The sequence below is a fragment of the Phascolarctos cinereus genome, unplaced genomic scaffold (genome assembly GCF_003287225.1).
Source record: "Phascolarctos cinereus isolate Bilbo 61053 unplaced genomic scaffold, phaCin_HiC Scaffold_4;HRSCAF=312, whole genome shotgun sequence".
NCBI classification, from domain to species: Eukaryota; Metazoa; Chordata; class Mammalia; order Diprotodontia; family Phascolarctidae; genus Phascolarctos; species Phascolarctos cinereus.
In genome coordinates, this window is record NW_027555847.1 from 302,747,579 (window position 1) to 302,759,999 (window position 12,421).

The following is a 12,421-nucleotide window of genomic DNA, read 5'->3' on the forward strand; positions in this document are numbered from 1 at the left end:
ATGAATGAATGAATGAATGATGAATGAATGAATGAATAACTGAGCACTATGATAAAAAATGACCAAACTTCCACTAAGAAGAGGTGAGAAAACACACCTCCCCTTTCATTCACTGCAGTAGTAGGAAACCAAGGGTGTGGAATACTGCATATGTTATCAGACATAGTCAATACTTTGATTGGTTTTGCTGAAATAGTTTTCCCCCATTATTAGAAGGGAAGGGTTGATGGGAAGGCAATGGGAGAAGGATACATTCAGAAATGTATTTAATATAAAAACATAATAATGACATTTGCACTAATGTTTTTTTTTTTAAATAAAGAATAAAACATAGAGGAAATATTCTCTGGAACAGCAGAAAAGTTAAAAGACACCTACAAAAGAGCCTACAAGAGGAGGCAAAGCACAAAACATTATTGTTTTTCTGTATTTTTAAGTAGGAAGAAAAAATTTTAAAAGAAAGAAGATTTAAGGAAGTTTGAAGTACTTACAAGAAAATGATTTGTGATAAATTTATTGTAAGTGGAAAATTGGTTTGCTCAGTGGTTTAAAATATCTAAGTATATATAATATCGTTTTATGATTTTAAAAAACATCAGTCTCCAAGAGATATTCTAAAACAAACTGTTTATCTTAAGCACAACAGATATTCACTTCCCTGAATCAAATACCTTTCAAGATCCCTTTCAGCAATAAGATTTCCCCTACATCCTTAATTATAGTATTAATTTATATTCTCTACTAATAAAAAGATAAAATTTAGCTTAGTCAACATTCAAATTATTATGAATTTTAAACTGGAGCAGTCTTATGCTTTGGTGACTTCGAAAAATAAAATGTTAACATTAACTTACATTTTGCCCTCGTGTGGATCTTCTTCACGACCCTGATTAAAAAGGGTGACATTAGTATTTTACATCTTATATAATCTATTTTGTAGTCTTACTGAAATCAGATATTCATATTAAAATAAACCACACTTTTTATCAGTTTATGTATATCAGCATAATGTGACACTTTCTTTCTAGAAAATTTTTGCATTTATTCTCAGCAATACAATACCCAACAACTCTGAAGGACTTATGATGACAAGTGCTACACATCCCCAGGGAAAGAACTAATGGAGTCTGAATACAGATCAAAGCATATTTTTTTAAATTTATCTTTCTTGGGGTTTTTCTAGGGGGGTAAGGGAGTCGTCTATGTTTTCTTTTACAACATGACTAATATGGACATATGTTTTGCATAACTATACATGCACCTACTATCAAACTGCTTGCCGTCTTCAAGGAGGGGGTGTGAGGAAGGAGGGAGAGAATTTGGAACTCAAAATTTTAAAAACGAATGTTAAAAATTGTTTTTATATATAACTGGGGAAAAACAAAATTAACTAAATAAAAATAGAAAAGAAAGTTTTAGCATTTCTCTTCTATGAATGAGAGTTAGCTGGCATGCATTAACACTGTAAATGAAACAAATTCTAATTACATAAACAGTGCTGTTTGCTCTATATAAGCAATTATTTCATAAGACCTTACCCTCTTTCAATTTTTCTACTCACTAAGGTAACAAAAGTATAAAGAAAAAACTCACATTACAAGGGTTAACAAAGGGTGGTGTGTGTGTGTGTGTATGTGTGTGTGTGTGTTTTCTCTTTTAAACGAAGACAGTACGCAACAAGTTGCAACACATTTTAAAATTCCTGTTGCCAGATAGGAGAGACAGAACTTATTCAGAAAATTTAGCAAATGACTTTCAACCTTTAGAACTCTTTTTGTTACAAAAAATAGGTAATTCAAAGTCATGTATATTAACCATTTTATAGTGAAGAGAGAGGTTCAAATCTCTGCTAGCAGCCCCAAGATGTTTTCATTCTAAGGACTCAGAAGTAAAACAAAAAGGTTGCACCTCATCACCAGGTAGCCACTTCACCAGGTGGACAATTAGGTAAAAAAAAAAATGTCTCAGGGGCAGCTAGGTGGCACAGTGGATAAGAGCACTGGCCCTGAAGTCAGGAGAATCTGAGCTCAAATCCAGCCTCAGACCAAACACTTGACACTTACTAGCTGTGTGACCCTGGGCAAGTCACTTAACCCCAATTGCTTAAAAAAAAAGTCTTGTTTGATCTCATTTTTTGTTTCTGTTTTTTTTTGGCTAGGCAATGTGTTATGTGTCTGAGACCAGATTTGAACTCAGGTCCTCCTGAATCCAGGGCCGGTGCTCTATCCACTGCGCCACCTAGCTGCCCCTTGATCTCATTTTTTGGAGCTGTCATCAGAAGGCAAGATATAGCATACAACCTGATTCAAGGTACAGTCTGGGAAGTTTCATATTTCTGGGCTGAGAAAGGTCCCTTAGTGTCATTCTATCATTATTGGAAGTTATTGGGAAAGGATGTATTTATTTTGAAAATTTATTATGATTAATATATTTTAGTAATTTAATGTATTTTAGTAATAAAACAATTTTTTCCCATTACATGCACATGTAGAATTTTGGAGCTAGGAAAAAACTTAAGATGACCTCACCTGACCTATACATAGGGAAGCCCAAAGAAGTAAAGTGACTTTAATTCTCACTGAGAATTGAGAGTTACACAATTAATAGCATAGGTGAGACTTAGATTCAGATACTCTTTCCATTATATTCATACATTTACAAATATAAATATAAAATGATAATTTGCACTACAATAATAAGATATTTCCCATGTTTATAACTGTCACATAAGCAAAACTGTGATGTGCCATGTAGTATGCAAATGAAGGAGAAATTTAAAATAGTAAAATGTTAATAATTAGGAAACAGAAAAACATGTAAAACACTAAGGACAGGAATCTGAAGCTGAAACACTGAGATATACAACCATTTCAAAGTTATGAGGTAAATCTGAGGTAGTGTTTCAATATGCAGTTGTCCGACGTGTGTGTGTGTGTGTGTGTGTGTGTGTGTGTGTGTGTGTGTGTGTGTGTGTGTGTGTACACATATATACACACACATACACATATAATATACAATGATGTTAGTCTTTAGATTCAAAGTATGAGTTTCAAAAATGCACAGAAGTTATTCGGAAAGGATGTATTTATTTTGAAAACTTATTATGATTAATGTATTTTATTTGTATATGTATTCTATTATTTGATTCCTTAAGCAACATACTTTAATAGTCTAAAATCATAACCTTCGTTACATATGAATATTACTAAAAAAAAATTCTGCACCCTCTAGTAAAACAGCCTATAAATAGAAACCAAACTTCTTCATCAAATACTTTTCAATCACAGCTAAAGTCCCTTAAGCATTTTTAGTTTCTCAACGCTTTTAAAGAACTACATGCAACTCTTTATAAATTAAAAGAAAACCACTTACCACTTCTTCTACTAGATCTTCAACAATAAGGCCTTGCTCATCTGTTCTTAGATTTGTAACCCACATCCATCCATCTTCTAATTCATTATGAACAATGAACATATCTCCTTTTAAGAAACTAAAGATAAAAACAATGAAGTTATTAAAAATGAAGTCACAGTAAAAAAAATATTAAAAAGGAAAATTTAAAACTCATCTTACCATACCATAAACCAGCAGCTAAATTAGGGGAAAATATACAAGTAAAAGATGTGTGCTATGATAAAATGACAAATCACAAGAGTTAGGATCAAAGCACTGACTAATCCAGAAAATAGACAATGCATACATACATACACACATATGTGTGTTCAGCTTATGGTTGGCACTTAAGCATATACTGAACTGTTTAATTCAGATAGCCACAAGACTAATAGAAATATCATTAATATTACTATCATCTTTGTGTGCGCACGTTATGTGTGTGTGCATATGCCTCTGTGTGTGTATTTTACATGTTTTTGTGTTTCCTAATTATTAACATTTTACCATTTTAAATTTCTCCTTCAGTTGCATACTACATGGCACATCACATTTTTGTTTATGTGACAATTAGTTATAAACATGGGAAATTCTTATTATTGTAGTGCAAATTATCATTTTAAATTTATATTTGTAAATGTATGAATATAATGGAAAGAGTATCTGAATCTAGCAGGGAAACAGTAGACTTCAAATGCAGAGCGAAGTATATGCTCTCAGATATGATTGATGTCATTCTGTTTTGCTTATCAGTTACAAGAGAGGGTTCTAGGAAACAAAGTAGATGCCTAATGATTAGATAATGGCTATCCAAAGTACTGCACATAATACAGTGCAATATTACAGTTTGTTCATAAGAAATTATGAATATGAACAATACAGAAGTGCAAGAGAAGACGAGTAAATTGATGGGAAGTGAAGCAAATAGAAACCTGGAAAACAACATGAACAATGATTACAACAATATAAATGGAAAGAACAACAAAGAAAAAACTCAAGTACTGTATAATAATTATGATGACCAAGCTTAGTCCTGAAAAAATGAGAAAATGAACATCCTTTCCTTTTCTGGCAGAAGTTGGGGAGTGTTGGTGTAGAACAGTACATTGTCAGACGTGATTTAATTTGGCTAAATCCTTTCTTCTCTTTGTTGCAAGGGATGGCTTTCTGGGCAGGGGAAAGAGGCTACATTTGAAAACAAGTATGTTGTTTTAAAAAAAAAAAGACCAACAAAATTATTTTTAAAGGGGGGTTTCTACTGACTAGCTGTTACTAGAAAATTACAAGAATGTAAAGAAAACTTAAGGAAACACTGTATAAAGTCAATGTTAGTTATTTTAAGTAAGCACAACTGCTTTAAGAGGTTGAGCACATTAAATATTTTCTAATTAAAAACATGAACTATAACACAGAAACAGATTCATGATATACCACAGATAGACTATGCATTTTCTCTCTTGATGACAGCACCACGGCAACATGTTACAAGGAGGCATGTTCGATCTTTCTAACATCTTCAAAAGTTGGGAATTTGCCCCAAATATCCTATTTTCCCTTAAAAGAGATGTTAATACTGAAATGTATCAAAAACTCTTCAAAGTTACTTATATTTTCAGCCAGTACCACAACACTGAATTTGAAGTCTGTGGATGTTGGTTTGAATGTTGGCTCTATTGATTTACTAGCTGCATGCACTGGAACAGTTATTCCAAACTCTCTGGGCCTCAGCTTCTTAAACTCTAAAATGAGAGGAGGTTGGGCCAAATGATCTCTAAATCCTTACCATTTGTAAAACCTAAAACCAAATAATCTCTTAGAGATAATTAATTCTTTATTAGTTATGTATAAACCAATAAATTCCTTGAATTTCTCCTCATCTACCTGTACTTCAAAGAATGCCAACTAGTTCTATTATGCCAGGATTTAGTTAGGAGTTATGTCAGGAGTTAGTTTTTAACTTTTCATAACCCTTCATGGTTTTAGAGATTTCAATAAGATTCCCTTTTAGCCTCAATCATTCCAAACTAAAATGTCCTAATATGTTTATCTGTTCCCAAACCCTAGAATGACCTGCTCTCCTGGCTCATAGTGTCTTCCTGAACTAAACATGATTTTGTAAGCACAGGTGAACCATAGTTTTGTTTGTTTTGTTTTTGAGAAGTGCCTCCTTGGAGGTCTTCAAACACAGGTTGGATCAGTGGTGCCAAACTTAAATAGAAACGAGAGCCACTAATCCATACAGGAGGATCCCTGTGGGTCGCATGTCGACTTAGTTTTAAAAATTATCTTTGTTTTATTGTATTTTCATTTGTTTTGCTAAAAATTTCCCAATTACATTTTAATTTGGTTTCTACTATACAAGTGTTGTGGGCCATGTATTTTGGGCTAAATGACAGCTTGCTGAGCAGGTAATATAGTGGGGATACCTTCTGTTTACAGGTTGGACTGGGTGGGCACCTGAGCTCCCTTCCAACTCTCAAATTCCCTAATTTCAGAAGTCTATAAAGGCAGAATGTTTTCAATACCCTTGATGATGTCTTTATGATGATGACAGCCTTTATGGCCATCACCAGGTTGAGGGACTGATGTCTTTATTTTCCTCTAAGGGTCTGTATGATATTACACATTAAAGACTTAACACAATGGGCTTGAATTGACAAAAATTTCCTTAAAAGGCTTGTTAAAGGCTTTATTTTTCCAGTATTTCTAAGAATCATGTATACTGTATCTTACATTGCAATAATACATTCCCTCCAAAACCAATAAGTCAAGACAATCAAAATAATCACTGAGTTTTTGTGAAGTTATTAAAAACCTAAGTTATTGTAGTACCCATCTACAACAAATTCTCACTAATGCTTATACTGGCTTTATAAAGAACAGAAATGTAAAAGTAAATTCAATAGAAGCAGGTGAGAACTGCTGTAAGTATGAATATAAACATCAAAGGACTAAAATAAGAAAGCCACAATTCTCTTAACTAACCATAACATGAAAGATAAGATTAAGTAATTCTGTTAGTCTACAGAAATACCTACTAAAAGACCTGAGTACTGGAACTCAATAACAACTCAATCATTTCATTTTTAAAATAATCTAAGCTGTCCAGAAATCACTGTTTATTACTTAAGTACTTACTTTGTTACCAAATTCATTCTACAAGGCACTAAGCTCTATGACATAAGATATGAGACTGTGACTTAGGCTTTTTGTCAACCTGGCAAAATTAATAATTGACATTTACATAATACTTTAAGGATTATAGATCAAGAGCTAAAAAGAAGCACAGATGCCATCTTGCTCAAGCCTCTCATTTTGCAGACAAGGAAAGTTTCAGAGCTGGAATATGTATCCATTCAGGTCCTCTACCTCTAGAGGTCAGTTCTCCTTCTACTGTCCCATGATTTACAAAGCACTTCAAATTCGTTGTCTCCTTTAATTATAGCTTCTAAATTCGCAGGTGCTTTATATGCAGTATCTCACTTGACCTTCACTTCAGGACAACCCTACGAACTATATAGAATATTAATATTTCTATCTTAAAGATAAGAAGATGGGATCAAAGAGATTAAGTGACTTGTCAAAAGGTTGTTAAGTAGAAAAGCAGAGATTCAGAACCAAGTCTGCCAACTCTAAATCTAAAATTCTTTCTACTACACCACAAAGCCTTTAGAGCACATGGTTCTGCAGTTAAGCAGATGCCAAACTGTTTAATTCAGATGGCCACAAGAATAATGGAAAGAACATTAATATCATCCTCACTTTTTATTTGTATTTTCCCCCACAAAGGAGCTTAAAGTACTTCATGAAATCTCATTAATCTTCAGGTCTTCTTTTACTTAATCAAGGGCTTCGTAGGGACATCATGCTCATTAATGATAAAGCTCAAACTACTGTATGCCTATAAATATAAAGTACTTTTTCTTAGCTCTCAATCTCCCAGATTTGCCATAAAAACAATTCAAATTTTTTTAGTATACCAAATTTTCCTCTACAATGCTATCTTTATGCTTTTTGTAACCAAAATTTTCCCATTTTCTACTCTTTAGGTCACTAGTATTAGTGTCTGTAAGTACCATCTGTGAAAAGTCAACTTTTTCCATTTCTTGTTAAGAAAACAAAATTGCTGCTGCAAGTTTCCAACTATTTATAAGGGACATTTTTACATTTCAGAACTTCTTGTAACGAATCATTCTAATCCATCTCGAAGCCTGTTCCAAGGCACCCTCATAATGTAATAACCAGGAAAGATAAGTGATTCTGGAATCAGAGGAACTGGTTCAAATCCACTCTCTAAATCTTGTATTTGTATGACCTTGGGTAACTGACTTAGCTTTTCTCAGTCTTAGTTTACTCATCTATAAAATGAGATTAAAATCTGAGGTCCCTTCCAGTGATAGATCTATGATCTTAAGAGCTACCTGCATAAATATTATCATTTTAACAATAAAGGAAATAAAATACTGACAGATTGAAAGAAATTAAAACATCAAAACTAACTAAGGACCAACACAATCTGGTGGTAGAGAAGGCCTTGATCAAAATGCAGTCTTCTTTGTTTTAATGCATGTTCTGTTCTGGATTTCTTCAAATGCAGGGGACTATTTATAAGGACAGAGATTAGACCTGTGATGTCACTGGCACAGGAACTCCAAGGTGAGGAAACTCCCTCCACCAATGTAGATCAGCACCTTTGCTACAACTTACAAGTCTCAAAATAAGTTGCCCAGAGTTTTCTTGGATGTGAGAATGGTTTTCTATTCACTATGCCACACTGCCTCTCACTAAGTATGTTTAAAATAAGTAATACAGTATTCTTAAATTAATTGAATAATCTAAAGGAAATGAACATTTGGATGCAAGCTTGGGAGTAATCATCTGCATACATGGATCAATATGAAGTAAGGTGAATAACAAGAACTACTGCCCTCTGTCTGTGACAGAACATAACAAAATTAAAGTCAGACTATCTTTCCTTTTACTATCTCAGCTCTCACAACACGTAGAGGTCAGCCAAAACAGGGATTAAGGAGCATGGGCTCATGTTCAGATAGTCTGCACTGGTTTCTATTCTAGATCTACCACCAGAGCCTTGGAGTCTTCCTAACCCAAACCTCAAAGCCCAACATCCTTAAGATTTCAAAACAATGTACACCACACTAAGTATAACCATGAAATCATACATGAAAAAGATACCTGATTTCATCTGTGTCTGGTACTTTTGTATAAGGGAGGATTGCTCGTACACGCCTTCTGTCTTCCACTGGCTGAAATGGTAAAACAAGGAATTTTTTTAAATGGATACCTGTTTTCTCAAACTAAAGTGTCACATCCACCAAAAAATAAATAAATAATAATAATACTCAAATTCCATTACAAATACCTTTACAGTACTGCACAAATTACTGACTATTTTAATTTTGTATCTTCAAAGAAATCAGATAGGGATCAACAAAAGGGCAATGTAAAGGCTGTTCACGGTGTACATGAGCAGGCTGAAATACATTACAAATGAGGAATTATGCAGGAGATGTAGAAGATGCCATAAGAAAAATGTTATAACCTGCAGGAAAAAAATGGCCTGCCACATAGCAAGAGTGAGGGATGACCATGGGATAAATGTCTTTGACAAGAATTTGATGCCTTGTTTTATGCCTTCCTTAAAATGGTTTAACAGTATTTTATTACATTTGATATTATCTCTTACAAGAATGCCTCGTTTTTGACAAATGCATAGGAGACTCCTTGAGGGAGAACCTTCATAGTGCTAATTTCATTCTACTGAATCAATTGTTTTATACACAAGCAGTAGGATCTTGTCTTCTCTCTTTTTGTCAATTTGTGGCTAAAAAGATGTGGTATGTCATAAAACATTTCTTTCAAAAATCTGCCTGTTCCTTTCACATTGCTTCAGGAAGAATGCCCTTGATGTACATGTAGATTATTCTTATAAAAATTCTGCAGAGAGGAGCTCAACTGGGGCGGAGCCAAGATGGCAGCGTGAAAGCAGTGACTTGCTTCAGCTGTCCCCCAAACCCCTCCAAATACCCGTAAAAAAAATGGCTCTAAACAAATTCTAAAGCACCAGAACCCACAAAAAGAGAGAGTAAAACAAATTTCCACCCCAAGACAGACTGGATGGTTGATCGGAAAGGCATATCATGCCAGGCAGGGAGAGGGGCACAGTTTGGCATGGGCACGCAGGCCGCAGCGAACCTGGAGCAGGCCTCAGAGGAATAAATCACAGGCAGCTGTGGCAGTTTCCAGACTCCTCAATCCACGAATGCCTAAGACAACTTAGAAGGTCAGTGGGAAAAGTCTGTTTCCACAGTGTTAAGAGAGGAGCTAGGTCAGAGCTAGCTCCAGAGCACGGGTGCCAGGGCAGTGGCTGCATTCTCGGCTTCCGGGCCACAGACTATGAGGGAATCAACTGGCTGATCAGAGGGGGACGGCAGGGATCTCTTTGGTGGTGCTAAGGCAGGGATCGCTTGCTTTGCCTGTGCCTGAATCTGGGTCACAGTTCTGGGTGGTGGTCCTGGGGTGAGGAGGAACGCTGGCTTGGTGGAGCTTGTAGTGGCTGTAGAGAGGAAACCCTCCTCACAGTTCCAAGAGAGAAAAGACAGCTTGTGGTCACAGGCCAGGAAAGAGTAAACACCTCACCCTTATCATACCACCTTGGAAGAAGTGAAAATTTACAGGTCCCTACAAGTATCTCTGAAAACAGCTATACAAACACCCGAAGCTTGGGACAGTACATTCTCCACATTGGAAGCAGACTCTTACCTTAACAAAGAGTTTAAAACTCAAGTAGTTGGCTGGGATCACGAGCAAACCTCCCAAAAAGAGTCAGACTATATTATCTTTCTTTGTGACAAAGAAGATCAAAACATACAACCAGAAGAAGACAACAAAGTCAAAGCTCCTACATCCAAAGCCTCCAAGAAAAATATGAATCGTCCAGGCCTTGGAAGAGCTCAAAAGGGATTTTGAGAAGCAAGTAAGAGAAGTAGAGGAAAAACTGGGAAGAGAAATGAAAGTGATGCAAGAAAATCATGAAAAACAAGTCAACAGCTTGCTAAAGGAGACCCAAAAAATACTGAAGAAAATAACACCTTAAAAAATAGCCTAACCCAAATGGCAAAAGAGGTCCAAAAAGCCAATGAGGAGAAGAATGCCCTAAAAAGAAAAATTGGCCAAATGGAAAAGGAAGTCCAAAAGCTTACTGAAGAAAATACTTCCTTAAAAATTAGAATAGAGCAATTGGAAGATAGTGACTTTATGAGAAATCAAGACACAGTAGAACAAATCCAAAAGAATGAAAAATTAGAAAACAATGTGAAATATCTCATTGGAAAAACAACTGACCTGGAAAATAGATCCAGGAGAGAGAATTTAAAAATTATTGGACTATCTGAAAGCCATGATAAAAAAAAGAGCCTAGACATCATCTTTCAAGAAATTATCAAGGAAAACTGCCCTGATATTTAGAACCAGAGGGCAAAATAGAAATTGAAAGAATCCACGATCTCCCCTGAAAGAGATCCCCAAAGGAAAACTCCTAGGAATATTGTAGCCAAATTCCAGAGTTCCCAGGTCAAGGAGAAAATATTGCAAGCAGCCAGAAAGAAACAATTCAAGTATGTGGAAACACAATCAGGATAACACAAGATTTAGCAGCTTCTACATTAAGGACAGGGCATGGAATATAATATTCCAGAGGGCAAAGGAGATAGGATTACAACCAAGAATCACCTACCCAGCAAAACTGAGTATAATCCTTCAGGGGAAAAAATGGTCATTCAGTGAAATAGAGGACTTTCAAGCATTCTTGATGAAAAGACCAGAGCTGAATAGAAAATTTGACTTTCAAATACAAGACTCAAGTGGAACATGAAGAGGTAAACAGGAAAGAGAAATCATAAGAGACTTATTAAGGCTGAACTGTTTACATTCCTGCATGGAAAGATGATATTTATAACTCATGAGACCTTTGTCAGTATTAGGGTAGTGGGAGGGGAAAAATTATATGATGATATGATAGATAGATAGATAGATAGATAGATAGATAGATAGATAGATATAGATAGATAGATAGATAGATAGAGGGCACAGGGTGAGTTGAAGATGAAGGGGTGATATCTGGAGAATAAAATTAAGGGGTGAGAGAGGATTATTATACTAGAAGGAGAAAGGGAGAGGTAGAATGGGGTACATTATCTAGCACAAAACAGAGAAGAAAAGGTTCTTACAGTGGAGGGGAAACAGGGGAAGGTGAGAGGATATGAGGGAATCTTATTCTGATGGGATTTGGCTTAAGGAGGGAATAACATACACACTCAATGGGTATGGAAATCTGTCTTACCCTACAGGAAAATAGGGGAGGAAGGGGACAAGAGAGCAGGGGATGATAGAGAGAAGGGCAGATTGGGAAAGGGGTAATCAGAAGGAAGTACTTCTGAGGAGGACAGGGTCAAAAGAAAGAATAGAATAAATGGGGGGCAGGATAGGATTAAGGGAAATAAGAGTCAGTTTTTCACAACATGTCTACTATGGAAGTGTTTTGCATTAACTGCACATGTATGGCCTGTACTGAGTTCCTTGCCTTTTCAATGAGGGTGGGTGGGGTGGGAGGAAGGGAGAAAATTTGGAACCCAAAGTTTTAAAAACACATGTTTAAAAAAAATGTTTCCACACGCAGCTGGGAAATAATACAGGAAATGAGGTACAGAAATATATTCTGCCCTACAGGAAAATAGAAGGGGAAGGGAATAAGAAATGAGGGAGAGAGATAGAAGAGAGGGCAGACTACGGGAAGGGGTACTCAGAATGTATGCCATCTTGGGGTGGGGGAAGGGGCAAAAAAGATGATGGGGGTGAGAATTGAGTTTGGAATTCAAAATCTTGTGGAAGCAAATGTTGAAAACTAAAAATAAACAAATTTATATTAAAAAAAATTTTGTAGAGATGAAAAAGTAAGTACATGGACTGGTAGTTACTGATATTTTCATCTTCTATGAAGAAAATATTA

The 12,421-nt window shown here is 35.5% G+C and overlaps 1 protein-coding gene across 1 annotated transcript in view; it reads right to left on the minus strand.

The window, feature by feature from the left end:
- The window catches only part of RASA1 (RAS p21 protein activator 1), a 109,567-nt gene that overhangs the window by 61,125 nt on the left and 36,021 nt on the right, over nucleotides 1–12,421 (minus strand). The window contains exons 4-6 of the mRNA XM_021008047.2: nucleotides 8,590–8,660; nucleotides 3,373–3,490; nucleotides 855–886 (exon numbers count right to left, since the gene is read on the minus strand). Coding sequence (XP_020863706.1) covers nucleotides 855–886; nucleotides 3,373–3,490; nucleotides 8,590–8,660 — 221 coding nt within the window. The remainder of the gene's footprint in view (nucleotides 1–854; nucleotides 887–3,372; nucleotides 3,491–8,589; nucleotides 8,661–12,421) is intronic.